This window comes from Macaca nemestrina, chromosome 1, assembly GCF_043159975.1.
Source record: "Macaca nemestrina isolate mMacNem1 chromosome 1, mMacNem.hap1, whole genome shotgun sequence".
Classification (NCBI taxonomy): domain Eukaryota; kingdom Metazoa; phylum Chordata; class Mammalia; order Primates; family Cercopithecidae; genus Macaca; species Macaca nemestrina.
In genome coordinates, this window is record NC_092125.1 from 207,080,069 (window position 1) to 207,097,599 (window position 17,531).

The window sequence follows — 17,531 nt, forward strand, 5'->3', positions numbered from 1 at the left end:
CAGGATGGTCTCGATCTCCTGACCTCGTGATCCGCCCGCCTCGGCCTCCCAGAGTGCTGGGATTACAGGCTTGAGCCACCGCGCCCGGCCTTCTTGTCAGCTTTCTTAACTGGCTTGAGCACCACACTCTCAGAGTGGACAGGAGCCACAGTCCACCACCTATTAGTGCATATCCAGCCCAGCAAACACAACATCTGGCATGAGGAAATCCATCTTTAAACTACAATGATTGTTGTATTTTTCTGATCTTTATAAAAGTTACAAAGTACATTCCTTTTGTAGAAAATCTGGAAAACAAATAAAATTCTAAAATACTAAAAAAGAATAGGATGTCAGGCAAGGTGGCTTATGCCTGTAATCCCAGCACTTTGGGAGACTGAGGCAGGAGGATCACTTGAGCACTTGGGAGTTCAAGACCAGCCTGGGCAATATGGTGAGACCTCATCTCTAAGAAAAATAAAAATAAATTACCTGGGCATGGTGGTGCATGCCTGTAGTCCCAGCTCTTCAGGAGGCTGAGGTGGGAGGATCGCTTGAGTCCAGGAAGTCGAGGCTGCAGTGACCTGTCTCTTGCTACTGTACTCCAGCCTGGGTAACAGAGCAAGACCCGATCTCAAAAAAAAAAAAAAAAAAAAAAGAATAGGCCAAGCACAGTGGCTCATGCCTATAATCCTAGTACTTTGGGAGGCCAAGATGGGAGGATCGCTTCAGGCCAGGAGTTTGAGAGCAGCCTGGGCAACACAGCAAGACTCTCTGTCTGTATGAAAAATTTTAAAAATTAGCCAGATTTGGTGGTGCACGCCTGTAGCTACATGGGAAGCTGAGGTGGGAGGACCCCTTGAACCCAGGAGTTTGAGGCTGCAGTGAGCAGCCTCTGCACCACAGCACTCACTCTGGCCTGGGAGACAGAGTAAGACCCTGTCTCTCTCTCTTTATTTCTCTCTTTTTTTTTTTTTTTTTTTTTGAGAGGTAGTCTCACTCTGTCACCCAGGCTGGAGTGCGATGGTACGATCTCAACCCACTGCAACCTCCGCCTCCCAGGTTCAACCTGAGGGGAAAAGAAAGAGATCAGCCTGTTACTGTGTCTATATAGAAAGAAGTAGACATAAGAGACTCCATTTTGTTCTGTATTTGAGATGCTGTTAATCTGTGACCCTACCCTCAATCTTGTCCTTGCAAGAGACATGTGCTGTGGTGACTCAAGGTTTAAAGGATTTTGGGCTGTGCAGGGTGTGCTTTGTTAAACAAGTGCCTGAAGGCAGCTTGCTGGTTAAAAGTCATCACCATTCTCTTAATCTCAAGTACCCAGGGACACGTACACTGCCAAAGGTCGCAGGGACCTCTGCCTAAGAAAGCTAGGTATCGTCCAAGGTTTCTCCCCATGTGATAGTCTGAAATATGGCCTCGTGGGATGGGAAAGACCTGATTGTCCCCCAGCCTGACACCCGTGAAGGGTCTGTGCTAAGGAGGACCAGTACAAGAGGAAAGAAGGCCTCTTGGCGGTTGTTGGCAGTTGAGATAGAGAAAAGCATCTGTCTCCTGCCGTCCCTGGGCAATGGAACATCTCGGTGTAAAACCCGATTGTATGTTCTGTTTACTGAGAAAGGAGAAAACCGCCTTAGGGCGAAAGGCGGGACTTGCTAGTGCAATGCTGCTCTTTATGCACTAAAAACGTTTATGAAGATGTTTGCATATGCATATCAAGGCACAGCACTTTTCCTTAAACTTATTCATGTCACAGAGATCTTTATTCATATGTCTTACTGCTGACCTTCTCCCTACGATGATCCTATTATCCTGTCACTTCCCTTTTTCTAAGATGGTAAAGATAATTATCAATAAAAACTGAGGGAACTCAGAGACCGGTGCCGGCATGGGTCCTCTGTATGCTGAGCGCCGGTCCCCCAGGCCCACTTTTTCTTTCTCTATACTTTGTCTCTGTGTCTCATTTCTTTTCTCAAGTCTCTCGTTCCACCTAACGAGAAACGCCCACAGGTGTGGAGGGGCAGGCCACCCCTTCACAACCGATTATCCTGCCTCAGCCTCCCAAGTAGCTGGGATTACAGGTGCCCGCCACCACGCCTGGCTAATTTTTGTATTCTTAGTAGAGACGGGGTTTCACCATGTTGGTCAGGCTGGTCTCGAACTCCTGACCTCAGGTGATCCACCCGCCTCGACCTCCCAAAGTGCTGGGATTACAGGATCACTTCAGGTCAGGAAGTCAAGACCAGCCTGACCAACATGGTGAAACCCCATCTCTACTAAAAATACAAAATTAGCCAGGTGTGGTGGCGCACGCCTGTAATCTCAACTACTTGGGAGGCTGAGGCAGGAGTGAAAGGAGCTGGGCACATTCCTCAGCCCCGGGCTCAAAACTCCCTGAGCCTAGCACAAACACATCCCATCCTCCCATCCCACCACCATATATCTCTCAAACTCCCTGAGCCCAGTATAAACACCGCCTGGAAAGTCTCCGATAAGGGGACAGCCGTTCAAGGTTACTGAAAGCGCAGGAGCCAAAAGAATTTCTTTGTTCCCCTACAACTTTCGGGCTATAAAAAGCAAACGCTCGCATTGTTCAGGGCCCTCTTGTATACTGTGTATAGGAGGGACCAAGTTCGAACTTGTAGTAAAGATCCTTGCCGCTTGGCTTTGACTCTGGACTCTGGTGGTCTTCTTTGGGGAACAAACAGTCTGGGCATAACAGGAGAATTGCTTGAACCCAGGAGGTGGAGGCTGCAGTGAGCCAAGATCATATCATTGCACTCCAGCCTGGGCAGCAAGAGCGAAACTCCATCTCAAAAAAATTAAAAAAAAAAAAAAAGAATAGAGGAAAAGAGCCTGAAATCAGAAACACTTACGTTTGAATCATAGTTCAGTCCTTTTCTAGCTATGCAACCCTGAGAAAGGCACCTTTGTTCTCTGAATTTCAGGGTTTTCATCTGAGAAGTGGAACGGCTAATATCTATGGCATAGACAAGGACATTGATACATGCAAGGATATGCCCAAGATCTCACATATCTATGGTCATATCTGGTTGTATCTATCTGACTCAAAACCTGTGGCTTGAGTTCAAGACCCTGAAAGAGAAGAGGCAGCTGCGATGGGACCAGGTTCTAGAGTCTGGTTCAGTGTGTATCTATTGCCTCCAGGACAACAGCCAGAAGAGACAGCCTTGTGGAGGGGACAGTGACTATGGCTGTGGCCCCAAGCAGGATCCCCAATCCCCTCCATCAGCTGAGAGTGGGGTGGGGAAGGGGTCAAGGCCTGAGGAGCCTTTTTCCATCCCAGCCTAGAATATCTGAGGCCTCTGCTAAGAGATCCAACCTTTCCCTTTCAGCCTCTCCCTGGCAACCTGGCCTGGCACCCTCTAGGAAGTGATCTCAGTTTAATAATTTAGCAGATGCAGACAAAAATAGCAGCTCTGAAAATAACCCAGTCAGGCCCCAGCCTCCACCTCCCCTTTCTTTAACAGACTCCCCTGCCCTCCCGGCAAGGTCTCTGATTGCCCTACACACCTGTCAGTGTTCCCGCCTGCCAGTGAACACCTGATTCAATGCTTCCTCATTCTTCTCCTCCTCCTCACTCCTTTCTCTCCATTGTTATATCAAGAGCTTTTATATGGGTCGGGCACGGTGGCTCGCGCCTGTAATCCCAGCACTTTGGGAGACCAAGGCAGGTGGATCACCTGAGATCAGGAGTTCAAGATCAGCCTGGTCGGGCCGGGCGCAGTGGCTCAAGCCTGTAATCCCAGCACTTTGGGAGGCCGAGACGGGTGGATCACGAGGTCAGGAGATCGAGACCATCCTGGCTAACACAGTGAAACCCCGTCTCTACTAAAAAATACAAAAAACTAGCCGGGCGAGGTGGCGGGCGCCTGTAGTCCCAGTTACTCGGGAGGCTGAGGCGGGAGAATGGTGTGAACCCGGGAGGCGGAGCTTGCTGTGAGCTGAGATCCGGCCACTGCACTCCAGCCTGAGCGACAGAGCAAGACTCCGTCTCAAAAAAAAAAAAAAAAAAAAAAAAAGATCAGCCTGGTCAACGTGGTGAAACCCTGTCTCTATTAAAAATAGAAAAAATTTGCTGGGCATGGTGGCGCATGCCTGTAGTCCCAGCTACCTGGGGGGCTGAGGCAGAAGAAGCTCTTGAACCTGGGAGACGGAGGTTGCAGAGAGCTGAGATTGCGCCACAGCACTCTAGCCTGGATGACAAAGCAAAACTCCGTCTCAATAACAATAATAATAATAAAATTAATAAATAAATAAAATAAAGAGCTTTTGCCATGGAGATTTTGTATCATGTCCTGTTCTTAGTGCTCGAATGTCCTAACCCGAAGCTGAAGAAGCCACCCTGGCTGCACATGCCGTCGGCCATGACTGTGTAAGCTCTGGTGGTGGTGTCTTACTTCCTCATCACCGGAAGAATCATTTATGATGTTATTGTTGAACCTCCAAGCGTTGGCTCTATGACTGATGAACATAGGCATCAGAGGCCAGTAGCTTTCTTTGCCTACAGAGTAAATGGACAATATATTATGGAAGGACTTGCATCCAGCTTCCTGTTTACAATGGGAGGTTTAGGTTTCATAATCCTGGACCAATCGAAAGCCCCAAATATCCTACAACTCAATAGATTTCTTCTTCTATTCATTGGTTTCATCTGTGTCCTATTGAGTTTTTCATGGCTAGAGTATTTATGAGAATGAAACTTGCAAGCTATCTGATGGGTTAGAGTGCCTTTGAGAAGAAATCAGTGGATACTGGATTTCTCCTGACAACGAAGTTTTAAAGGCTGTACCAATCCTCTAATATGAAATGTGGAAAAGAATGAAAAGCAGCAGTAAAAGAAATATCTAGTGAAAAAACAGGAAGCGTATTGAAGCTTGGACTAGAATTTCTTCTTGGTATTGAAGAGACAAGTTTATCACAGTATTTTTTTTCCTGCTGACCTACTGCTGTACCAACGATGGTGAGTGGCATTTTCTAATTAGTTTTTCATTTCTTTTTTTTTTTTTTTTTTTTTTTTTGAGACAGAGTCTCGCTCTGTTGCCCAGGCTGGAGTGCAGTGGCCGGATCTCAGCTCACTGCAAGCTCCGCCTCCCGGGTTCCCGCCATTCTCCTGCCTCAGCCTCCCGAGTAGCTGGGACCACAGGCGCCGCCACCTCGCCCGGCTAATTTTTTGTGTTTTTAGTAGAGACGGGGTTTTGCCGTGTTAGCCAGGATGGTCTCGATCTCCTGACCTTGTGATCCGCCCGTCTCGGCCTCCCAAAGTGCTGGGATTACAGGCTTGAGCCACCGTAGTTTTTCATTTCTTAAAGAAAATATACTCCATATCTCAACTATAATATCAAGTAAAGTGATTATTTTTTACAACCCCCTTCACATTTTTCAGAGATGACATTTCTGATTTTCAGAAATTAACATAAAATCAAGAAGTATGATTACATAAGCTGAGAACTCCGGACAGCTGATCAGCTTTATGTATGGTGTTTCGCTTTAACTAGAGTGCATGATGGTAGATTATTTCAGATATGTATGTAAGACTGTTTCCTGAACAATAAAATGTATGAAAGGAGCAGAAATAAATACTTTTTCTAATTGAAAAAAAAAAAAGCTGGGTGCAAGGGTGCACACCTGTAATCCCAGCTACTTGGGAGGCTGAGGCAGGAGAATCACTTGAACCCGGGAGGTGGAGGTTGCAGTGAGCTGAGATCGCGCCACTGCACTCCAGCCTGGGTGACAGAGTGAGACACTGTCTCAAACAAACAAACAAACAAAAAGCTTTTATATCAATTAGGGCTTAAAGAAATATTTCCACCGGGCGCAGTGGCTCACACCTGTAATACCAGCACTTTGGGAGGCCGAGGCGGGCAGATCACGAGGTCAGGAGTTCGAGACCAACCTGACCAACATGGTGAAACCCTATCTCTACTAAAAGTACAAAAATTAGCTGGGCGTGGTGGCACATGCCTGTAATCCCAGCTACTCAGGAGGCCGAGGCAGGAGAATCACTTGAACCCGGGAGGCAGAGGTTGTGGTGAACCGAGATCAAGACTGTGCCACTGCACTCCAGCCTGGGTGACAGAGCAAGACTCCACCTCAAAAAATAAAAACAAAAACAAAAAAAAAAAAAAAAAGAAAAGAAACAAAATCTTTCCTAGAAGTCAGAAGACTTGGGCTTAATTTACTGTGTAGACCTGAGCAAGTCCTTCTCTCTGAGTCTCTGTTCCTGCATTTGTAAAATGAGGCCTCTGGAAGCAAGGCACAGTGGCTCATGCTTGTAATCTCTGCACTTTGGGAGGCTGAGGCAGGAAAATCACTTAAGCCCCGGAATTTGAGGCCAGCCTGGGTAACATAGGGAGACCCCGTTTCTACAAAAAAATTTAAAAATTAGCTGGACATGGTTGCACATGTCTGTAGCCCCAGCTACTCAGGAGGCTGAGGTGGGAGGATCGCTTGAGCCCAGGAGGTCAAGGCTGCAGTGAGCCAAGATTGTGCCACTGCTCTCCAGCCTGGGCAACACCCTGTTTCAAAAAAATTTTTTTTGAAATGAGGCCTCTGGATTCCTAAATATGACATGAACAAAATGTTGGTGTGGGTGCCAATTACTTGGATAGGGGACTGGATGTCTTCCCCAGGAAGGCACAACTACAGTATCAATGTCATCTCAGTCAATGGCACTACAATCCATCCATCCTGCTGCCCTACACAGGGAGCCCAGGTTTCTCTGTGTTTGATTTCTCTTGTGAAGAAAGCTTCGCCCTAGTTATTATTCCTAGAATAAAAGGCTATGACTTGTGTTCACAGTGGTGGTAGCAGGTTCCATGTGATTTTGATGCTTCATCACATTTTTGGTGTTACTTTTTTTTTTTTTTTTTTTTTGCAGTTTTCGTGGTTTCATTTAAACACAAATAAAGCATGCACGTGAACCGTCTATTCATTTTCTTTGCTGTGCAGCCTGGAATTGGGGTTGGAGACTCTGGGGGCCAGTTGGGCTGCTCTCTCCACTCAGGTTTTATGGTTCTTGGAGGAAACATTGCGAGCAGTCTCAGCACAGTAAGATTTACTGCACATCAGCAGCACTTCCAGTTCCTTGACATTGTGGACCAGGAACTTCCAGAACCCACAGGGCAGCATGTGCCTTGTTTTCTTGTTCTGCCTATACCCAATGCTGGGCATCAAGATTTGGCCCTTGAATCTTCTCTGTACCCTACTGCCAATACTACTAGGTTTCTGTCAGTTACACTTAATTTTCACTTAACAGTCTGATTCATCCATCAGACTGTTCATGATGCCACATGAACTTCTTGGTCCTCTTTTTGACGTTCTTGGGCTTCCCAAGGGGTGTGAGGGTGGTCATGCTGCTAAGAAGATGGATGCCACTTCTGTAGACAGCCCTGAGGAAGAGAAATTTATCACGTTTCTAAAAAGTAGAAATTATACTTTCCCCCTTGAAGCATTGCTCAAATCACCCCTCCTTGTTTTTTTTGTGGTGTTTTTTTTTTTTTTCTTTTTTTTTGAGACAAAGTCTCACTCTGTCGCCCAGGCTGGAGTGCAGTGGTGCAATCTCGGCTCACTGCAACCTCCACCTCCCAGGTTCAAGCGATTCTCTGCCTCAGCCTCCCAAGTAGCTAGGATTACAGGTGCCTCCCACTACGCCTGGCTAATTTTTGTATTTTTGTATTTTTTGTTTTTGTTTTTGTTTTTGGTAGAGACAGGGTTTCACCCTGTTGGCCAGGCTGGTCCCAAACTCCGGACCTCAAGTGGTCCACCCGCTTCAGCCTCCCAAAGTGCTGGGATTACAGGCATGAGCCACCGCGCCCAGCCAAATCACCCCACCTTTAGGGTCTCAGTTTTCACACCTCTAAAATAGCCATATCTTGAAGGGCAACTAGGGCAACGTCAGTTCCATAAGGGCTGAGGTCCCGTTTGTATTTATGCATTAATTCAATGTCATTAAGCACCTACTATGCACCAGCCACTGTGCAAGGTGCTAGAGGCACAGCAGTAAATACAAGAGATGCAGTGCAATCCCTGTTTCCACAAAGCTTACATCTCAGAAATCAAAATAGTTAAATCCCAAGAAATGTACCATGAGGGAATAATAAAATGCCTTCTAATATATATGGCTGGGCACAGTGGCTCACACCTATAGTCCTAGCTACTCGGGAGTCTGAGGCAGGATTGCTTGAGCCCAGGAGTTTGAGGCTGCAGTGAGCTATGATTGCACCACTGTACTCTAGCCTGGGTGACAGAGTGAGACCCTATCTCTAAATAAATAAATAAATATTTTTAAAATATTTAAGGCGAGGCATGGTGGCTCACACCTATAATCTTAGCACTTTGGGAAGCTGAGGCAGGAGGATCGCTTGAAGCCAGAAGTTCAAGACCAGCCTGAGCAACAAAGCAAGACCTTATGTCTACAAAAATAAAAATAAAAACATTAGCCAGGCATGGTGGCCTGTTCCTGTAGTCCCAGCTACTCAGGTGGCTGAGATGGGAGGATCGCTTGAGCCCAGGATTTTGAAGCTGCAGTGAGCTATGATTGTGCCACTCCACTCCAGCCTGGATGACAGAGACCCTGTCTCTAAAAAGAAATGTTTAGGCCAGGCATGGTGGCTCATGCCTGCAAAAAAAATTTTTTTAATTAAAATATTTACTTAGTGCTTCCTCTTTGCCAGGTACTGATCCTACAGGGTACTATATTTTGCAGATGAGGAAACTGAAGGACAGAGCAGTGATTAGCTAAGGTCACATGGTCAAGGAGCAGTGGAAATAGGATTCAACACCCCGGTAGTGTGCCTCCAGAGTTCTTCCCTAGAAATCATGACCAAGGAATAAGCTAGTGACATGATAGAAAAGGGAGTCAGAGAGGTATTAAATATTCTCCTTTAGTGACATTTAAGCTGAGACCTGAAAGATGAGCAGGAACTAGGCAAGTGGAATTGGGGGGTAAGATTTCCCAGCAGAAGAAATAGGAAATGCAAAGGCCCTGAGGCAGAAAAATCAGTGAGTGCAGTGCCTGGTGGGCCAGCAGGAAAGTGAGGAGGACTAAGGTAGAGACACAGCTTGGGCCCGAAGGCTAGGGTGAGGATTTCAGATTTTACTCTAATTGCAGGGGAAGCCTTTAAATGGTTTAAGTTGGGGATCAACATGATCTGATTTGTTTTTAAAAGATCATGCTGTTTGCTGTGTAAAATGAATGGACTAAAAGGGAGCAAGAAGGGAATGAAGGAGACCAGTTAGGAGATTACCGCCATAATCCCAGCTGAGAGGGGATGGTGCCAGGAATGCTGGCAAGGGCTGGGATGGGGGATGGGTTTGAGTTTTATTTGGAGGTGAACGAAAGGACTTATACATGGATTAGTGTGGGGATGACAGAATGCCCTCTGGCTTTGTGGATGAAGCAGCAGGGTGGATTAGGGTACACTTGTCTGAAATGGGAAAAACTGAGAAACAGCAGATCTGGCTGAGAAATCAAGGTCAAGAATTTTTGGGCCCGGGCACAGTGGCTCACACCTGTAATCCCTATACTTTGGGAGGCCAAGGCAGGAGGATTGCTTGAGCCCAGGAGTTCCAGACTAGCCTGGGCAACGGAGTGAGACCCTATCTCTACAAAGATAATTTTTTTTTTCACCAGTTGTCAAATGATCCTTTATTAAAATATTTTCCTTTGTGCTTCTTAAGTAACTGGGTGGCCAGGTGTGGTGGCTCACTCCTGTAATCCCAGCACTTTGGGAGGCTGAGGCGGGCAGATCACGAGGTCCCGAGACAGAGACCACGGTGAAACCCCGTTTCTACCAAAAAAAATGCAAAAAAATTAGCCGGGCACGGTGGCAGGCACCTGTAGCCCCAGCTACTCCAGAGGCTGAAGCAGGAGAATGGCGTGACCCTGGGAGGTGGAGCTTGTAGTGAGCCGAGATCACACCACTGCCCTCCAGCCTGGGTGACAGAGCGAGACTCCGTCTTTAAAAAAAAAAAAAGGTAGCTAGGCTTTCCACAGCACCACTGTTGATGTCATCTATGATGTCATGAGGGTGGCAACCATCAACATTACAGCCCACAGAATGGGCAGTCCCCGAGATCTCTTTAATGGTTGCAGAGAGGTCTCTGGCTAAAGATTGGTGCTGCATCTGTTGAGCAATGTTGAAGATCTCATCAAACGTGATATTCCCACGGTGTTTAATGTTTTTCTGTTTCTTTCTGTCTCTTGGTGGTTCCTTGAGGGCTTTGATGATCAGGGCAGAGGCAGAAGGCACTACCTCAATCTGGGCCTGTCTGTTCTGACTGGTCAGTTTCACTGTAATCCTCAGGCCTTTCCAGTCACCCTTTGCCTTGGCAATGTCATCACCAACCTTTTTTGGAGACAGACCCAAGGGGCTGATCTTGGGGGCCAGCATAGAAGTGGCACCAACTTCACCCCTGGTGCACCTCAGGTATATGACTTTGATCTCGTTGGGGCCGAACTTCAGCAGCACTGGGGAGGCGGCTGATGTCGGACAAACCTAGATTCTGGATGACTGAAGAAAGTTGCACCTTGGTCTCCTTCAAGCTGAAAGGAGAATTTTTTTTTTTTTTTTTTTTGAGACGAAGTCTCACTTTGCTGCCCAGGCTGAGGTGCAGTGGCGAAATCTTGGCTCCCTGCAACCTCTGCCTCTTGGATTCAAGTGATTCTGCCTCAGCCTCCTGAGCACCTGGGATTACAGGTGCACGCTGCCATGCCCGGCTATTTTTTTTTTTTTTTTTTTTTTTTTTTTTTTGAGACGGAGTCTCGCTCTGCCGCCCAGGCTGGAGTACAGTGGCCGGATCTCAGCTCACTGCAAACTCCGCCTCCCGGGTTCACGCCATTTTCCTGCCTCAGCCTCCCGAGTAGTTGGGACTACAGGCGCCCGCCACTGCGCCCGGCTAGTTTTTTGTATTTTTTAGTAGAGACGGGGTTTCACCGTGTTAGCCAGGATGGTCTCGATCTGCTGACCTCGTGATCCGCCCGTCTCGGCCTCCCAAAGTGCTGGGATTACAGGCTTGAGCCATCGCGCCCGGCCCAATGCCCGGCTATTTTTTGTATTTTTGTGGAGACGGGATTTCACCGTATTGGCCAGGCTGGTCTAGAACTCCTGATCTCAAGTAATCTGCTTGCCTTGGCCTCCCAAAGTGCTGGGATTACAGGCGTGAGCCACTGTGTCCGGCCTCTACAAAATCTTTTTTTTTTTTTTTTTTTTGAGATGGAGTTTCGCTCTTGTTGCCCAAGCTGGAGTGCAATGGCATGATCTCAGCTCACTGCAACCTTTGCCTCCCAGGTTCAAGTGATTATCCTGCCTCAGCCTCCCGAGTAGCTGGGATTACAGGTGCATGCCACCATGCCGGGCTAATTTTTTGTATTTTTAGTAGAAACGGGATTTCATCATGTTAGCCAGGCTGCTCTCGAACTCTTGACCTCAGGTGATCCACTGCTTTGGCCTCCCAAAGTGCTGGCGTTACAGGCATGAACCATCGTGCCTGTCCAAAACAAATTTTTTTTTTTTTTTTTTTTTTTTTTTTTGAGGTGGAGTCTTCACTCGGTCGCCCAGGCTGGAGTGCAGTGGCGCGATCTCGGCTCACTGCAAGCTCCGCCTCCCGGGTTCGCGCCATTCTCCTGCCTCAGCCTCCCGAGTAGCTGGGACTACAGGCGCCCGCCACTGCACCCGGCTAATTTTTTTGTATTTTAGTAGAGACGGGGTTTCACCGTGTTAGGATGGTCTCGATCTCCTGACCTCATGATCCGCCCGCCTCAGCCTCCCAAAGTGCAGGGATTACAGGCGTGAGCCACTGCACCCGGCACAAAATTTTTTTTTTAATTAGCCGGGTGTGGTGGCACGCTCCTGTAGTCCCAGCTACTAGGGAGGCTGAGGGAGGAGGATTGCTTGAGCCTGGGAGGTTGGTACTGCAGTGGGGTATGTTGGTGCAACTGCACTTTAGCAGGGTGATAGAGCAAGACCCCCTTCTCCAAAAAAAAAATGAATAAAAGAAGTTGAAATGAAAAAGAAAGCACAAGAGCCTGGCTCTCCAGCAAGTTCATTCCTGCCACAAGCCTTTATTAAGCACTTACTGTGTGCAGACACTGCTCCAAGTGCTGGGGATGTAGCAGTGATCAAGACAGGCAAGACCCCTGCCCTCTGAGCACTCTCAAGCCAGGGCAAGAGAGGAAGGCCACAGAGTCAACACAAATAAGGTCATTTGTGCTATGAAGGAAGTGAACAGTGAAGCGTAGGGAATAACCAAGGAAATCTACAGTAGAAAGGGAAGTCAAGGATGATGGAGTAGGCATCTGTGGCTTTTGTCTTCCCAGCATCATTTGTACTACTTTTGGTAACAGTGACTTTATATTTTGTGGGGAACCATCTCTCCTACATGCTCAGTGCTTGTTTTTTGTCTTTAGGAATGGGCCCATCTTTAGGAATGGGCTTGTGACCCTGGGCCTGGCCAATGAAACTCAATACTGGGATGTTTGTGGAAACTGTTGGGAAAGAGAAACTCTGTATTTGAGTTTTTTTTTTTTTTTTTTTTTTTTGAGATGGAGTTCAAGCAACTCCTTGCTTGTAGCTAGGATTACAGGCACCCGCCACCATGCCCGGCTAATTTTTGTATTTTTGGTAGAGATGGGGTTTCACCATCTTGGCCAGGCTGGTCTTGAACTCCTGACCTCATGATCCACCCACCTTGGCCTCCCAAAGTGCTGGGATTACAGGCGTGAGCCACCACGCCCGGTCACTTGAGAATTTTTGACCAAATAGATTATAAACATGGAGATGCAGGCAGCCATCTTGCCATCACAAGAAAAGTGCCTGCCTGAGGATGCGCCCGCCTGGCAGGAGAGCACAGAAACAAACAGAAACCAGACGAGTGGTAAAATCACTTGAGCACCTGATGCCAGCAGTACCTGAAGGTAGTTCTACCCTTGGACTTTTTAGTTAAGTGAGCCAATAAATTCTGAAGGATGCAAGGGAGCCAGGCCAGGGAGTGCCACGAAGGAGCAACCCAGGGAGAAGGAACAGAAAGTGCAAAGACTTTGCAGAAGAGAGTTTGGCTCATTTGTGGAATGCAAAGTCAGCACATAAAGCAGGAACACAACGCTCTGTGCTGATAGAATGAGAAGGGACAGAGCTACAGGAAGAGAGTTCCATCTCCAGCAAAATGGAAGAAGAGGGGTGCAGAGAAACCCCTCCTTATATATAGCACTTAAAAAAATTATGGCTATGTTGCAAAATTATCTTTTGTAAGGCATTGATGATGTCCTGAAGTCCTGTCCTGGGCAGGCCTATGCAAACCTACCCCCAAAATCTGAAGAAGCTAAAAGGCTGAAGAAAAAGACTGAGCCGGGCATGGTGGCATAGCACTTTGGGAGGCTGAGGCGGGTGGAGCACCTGAGGTCAGGAGTTCGAGACCAACCTGGTCAACATAGTGAAACCCCATCTCTACTAAAAATACAAAAAATTGGCCGGGTGTGGTGGTGGGCACTTGTAATCCCAGCTACTAGGGAGGCTGAGGCAGGAGAATCGCTTGAACCTGGGAAGCGGAGGTTACAGTGAGCCGAGATTGCACCATTGTACTCCAGCCTGGGCAACAAGAGCGAAAATCCGTCTCAAAAAGAAAAAAAAAAAAAAAAAAGGAAGAAAGAAAAAGGCTGACAGATCCGGTTTTTCAGAAAGAAACATATAATAGGGACTTACAAACAGAAGTTATGCCTGTTTCCTGGGGAACATTACCCCCGACCCAGGGCTTATCTACCATAGGGAAAGAGTATACATGATTCTGAAGAGATGTATAGGACAACTGAAGTATGAAAACACCAAGGTTGTTTTGACTTAAGGGCAGGATTTATGGTAAGTATCTGCGCTTACACAAAGAACTGGAAATCTTGGAGGCCTTCCCGGAACTAGGGTTAATCAGAAGTCAACAAGACAGATTAGCATCCAAGATGGAGTTGCTTTGGCCTCCACAATGCACTGACCATGAAGTAAGGGAAAAAATTAACGGAAATAATAAGAAAGGGCCACTCCTCTTCAGTAAGTGAGCCGTACAGCTGGCATTTGTCCCAAGGGCACCTGTTGAATCCCAAGGCCTAGATCAGTCAAAATTTGTTTTTCTTCAGTTCATGATTTGGCATTTTACAACAGGACTCAATATACAGATTAAAGTTTCACAAGCCATATTCACCCCAATTATGTGTGGGGCACACTGATATTTCCTTGCCAATCTATTCTATGCCATTCTGTTTTCTTTTTGAAATGGAGTCTCACTCTGTTGTCCAGGCTGGAGTGCAGTGGCGCCATTTCGGCTCACTGCAACCTCTACCTCCTGGATCCCAGGGATTCTCCTGCCTCAGCCTCCTAAGTAGCTGGGACTACAGGCACATGCCACCACACCCGGCTAATTTTTGTATTTTTCATAGAGACGGGGTTTCACCACGTTGATCAGGCTGATCTTGAACTCCTAACTTCAGGTGATCAGCCCACCTCGACCTCCCAAAGCGCTGGGATTACAGGTGTGAGCCACCGTGCCCAGTTTATATTTTCTTTTTCTTTTTTGTTTTAAATGCACCAGGCCGGGCGCCGTGGCTCACGCCTATAATCCCAGCACTTTGGGAGGCCAAGGTGGGCTGATCACCTGAAGTTGGGAGTTCAAGACCAGCCTGACCAACATGGAGAAACCCCGTCTCTACTAAAAATACAAAATTAGTCCGGTGTGGTGGCGCATGCCTGTAATCCCAGCTACTTGGGAGGCTGAGGCAGGAGAATCGCTTGAACCTGGGAGGTGAAAGTTGCGATGAGCCAAGATCGTGCCATTGCACTCCAGCTGGGCAACAAGAGCGAAACTCCGTCTTAAAAAAAAAAAAAAAAAAGGTGCAGGTTGAGTTCCATTGAATGATGCAGTACCAAGAGTTGTATTCTATCTGGGGAGTGGAAGCCAAGTTGCAATCACCACTGCAATCAGAAAGCATTCAGAAGAAAGAGGCCACTTGGGGCTCCAGCATTGTGTTGGATTTCTTTTCTAGGGAGTGCAATTTTAGACATGTTGAGTTTGAAATGCCTTTTAGATATTCAAGAAGAGATTTCAAGTGGGCAGTTGAAATTGTCTCTGGAGCTCAGGGGAGGGAATGGGGCTGAAGGTATGAATTTGGAATGATCACATAGCTAGCACTGAACTGGACGAGATGACCGTGAGATGAGAGGAGAGGACCAAGGGCTGAGCCTTGGGCTGATAGGAAGCTGCCAGTGAGAAGAAGTGGCCACAACCTTTGCCCTTTTTTCTCTACTTTTCTCCATCTTGCTGTTAGAAACTCAGATTTGGTGAATGCCATCAAGAACCTTAGGAACAAGCAGGGGCCTGTCCCTAGGAATGATGGAACAGTTAGCTGCTGGCCTCGGATTAGACTCCAGCTGAGTCCAATTCCTAACTGATAGAGTAACGATACTGAGCAACCTCTGTCAAAATTGATCAAGACAAGGAAAGGGAGGTGGCACAAATAAACAATATTAGGCTTGAAGAAAGGGACTTAACTATAGTTGTTGCTGAGATTTAAAAGATAATAGGGCCAGGCATGGTGGTTCATGCCTGTAATCCCAGCACTTTGGGAGGCTAAGGCGCGATCACCTGACTTCAGCAGTTCTAGACCAGCCTGGCTGAGGCATGAGAATCGCTTGAGCCCTGGAGGTGGAGGTTGCAGTGAGCCAAGATGGTGCCACTGCACTCCCGCCTGGGCGACAGAATGAGATCCTGTCTCCAAAAAAAAAAAAAAAAAAAAAAAGTGACGGGTGTGGTGGCTCATGCCTGTAATCTCAGCACTTTGGGAGGCCGAGGCAGGCAGATCACGAGGTCAGGACGTCAAGACCATCCCGACTGACAGTGTGAAACCCTATCTCTACTAAAAATACAAAAAATTAGCTGGGCATGGTGGTACGTGCCTGTAGTCCCAGCTTCTTGGGAGGCTGAGGCAGGAGAATCACTTGAACCCGGGAGGTGGAGGTTGCAGTGAGCTGAGATCGTGCCATTGCACTCCAGCCTGGATGACAGAGTGAGACTCTGTCTCAGAAAACAACAACAACAACAACAAAAACAAGGCCCTTCAGTCTGGTTACCGGGCTGCTCTGGTCACCTGACCCACCTGACCCCATCAGGTGAGGGGCTGTGCCATTTGATGCCAGCTGTGCATGGAACATGGAATCTTTGCTTCTCTGGGAGCCGTGTGGGATCCCACCTTCTGAATGGCACTCATCCCTTTGAACTCAGGCCCTGGATCCCTTCCCTGGAACTGGGGAACCTAACTGCCACCCCTGCCTAAGAGGCTGGGGAAGGAGCTTCCCACTCTAGTCTCTGGGTCTGGAGACCTGTCCCTCAGCATCTTACAGCCAAGCAGCTGGGACCAGCCTAGCAATCCCTCTTGGGCCTGGAAGCTTCAGGCTCAGCCAGAGAGCCTGCTGAGGTGGGGGTGGGAGCATCCCAGGATTCCCACTCCTAGGTGGTGGGGGGGGCGGCAGCCAGCCAGAGCTGGAGCTTCAATGTACATGAGCAGGAGGGACCTGACCCAGAATCTTTGTATTTTTTATTTTTTATTTTTTTGAGATGGAGTCTCGCTGCAACGTTTAGGCTGGAGTGTAATGGCACAATCTCAGCTCACTGCACCCTCCACCACCTGGGTTCAAGCGATTCTCCTGCCTCAGCCTCCTGAGCCGAGAGATTACAGGTACCTGCCACCATACCAGGCTACTTTTTGTATTTTTAGTAGAGATGGGGTTTCACCATATCGGCCAGACTGGTCTTGAACTCCTAACCTCGAGTGATCTGCCCACTCTGCCTCCCAAAGCGCTGGGATTACAAGCGTGAGCCATCGGACCCGGCTGAAGGGTCTTGTTCATATCTGGTTCTGTAACATCTCTGGGCCTTGGCCAAACTCTAGGGGCTATCATAGGTTAAGAGAGCCCAACAATGATGGAGACTGGATTTCGCACCAGCCAGGTAGAATGAGGACTCTAAGTGCGTTTTTAAAAATAGCCCGTTTCTTGAATACCTCAGGACCTCTCCTTTTTCTCCCTCCATCCCTTCCATTCTCCTCCTCCCATTTCTGAGGACACAGCAGCCACCCCCACCCCCGCCCCCAGACATGCTGGGAGGAAGGGACAGCAGGGCTCAGGCTGTGGTCGAATGTGGGGCTGCCTTTCCTTTTGCAGAAGGCCAGAGTTCAGCTGGCTCGTGTATTTTTTCCTTTTTTCTACCATTCAGATTCTTCTGGGATGGCTTATGTATCGTTGAGCTCCCGTGCTGCAGCTCTGCTTGGCAGAGTCCTGGAGACCCGCAGGACCAGCCTAGAAGAGTAGGTCAAACTCAGGGTCACTCAGACCAAGGCTGAACTAGACCAGGCTCTGAGCTCCCAGCCTCCCTCCTATTCCCCAACCTGAGCCCCAAGGGCTAAACCTGGCAATGACTCTCCTTCCCCACTTGGTAGGGAACCCTGCTCAGACCCAGCCTGAGATACTCCATGCTCTCCCTGGCCCTGA

General features: G+C 47.9%; 1 protein-coding gene and 1 pseudogene across 1 annotated transcript; one reads left to right on the forward strand and one right to left on the reverse strand.

Annotated features, from left to right (window-relative positions):
- The first annotated feature begins 4,283 nt into the window (after positions 1 to 4,283).
- Positions 4,284 to 4,732, forward strand: LOC139356891 (oligosaccharyltransferase complex subunit OSTC). Its single transcript, XM_071072267.1, is given in 2 exon segments — positions 4,284 to 4,671; positions 4,674 to 4,732. Coding segments are annotated over 2 exon segments (447 nt in total).
- A 5,236-nt stretch (positions 4,733 to 9,968) lies between these two features.
- LOC112429027 (large ribosomal subunit protein uL11-like) lies at positions 9,969 to 10,556 on the reverse strand (annotated as a pseudogene).
- Positions 10,557 to 17,531: the final 6,975 nt, after the last annotated feature.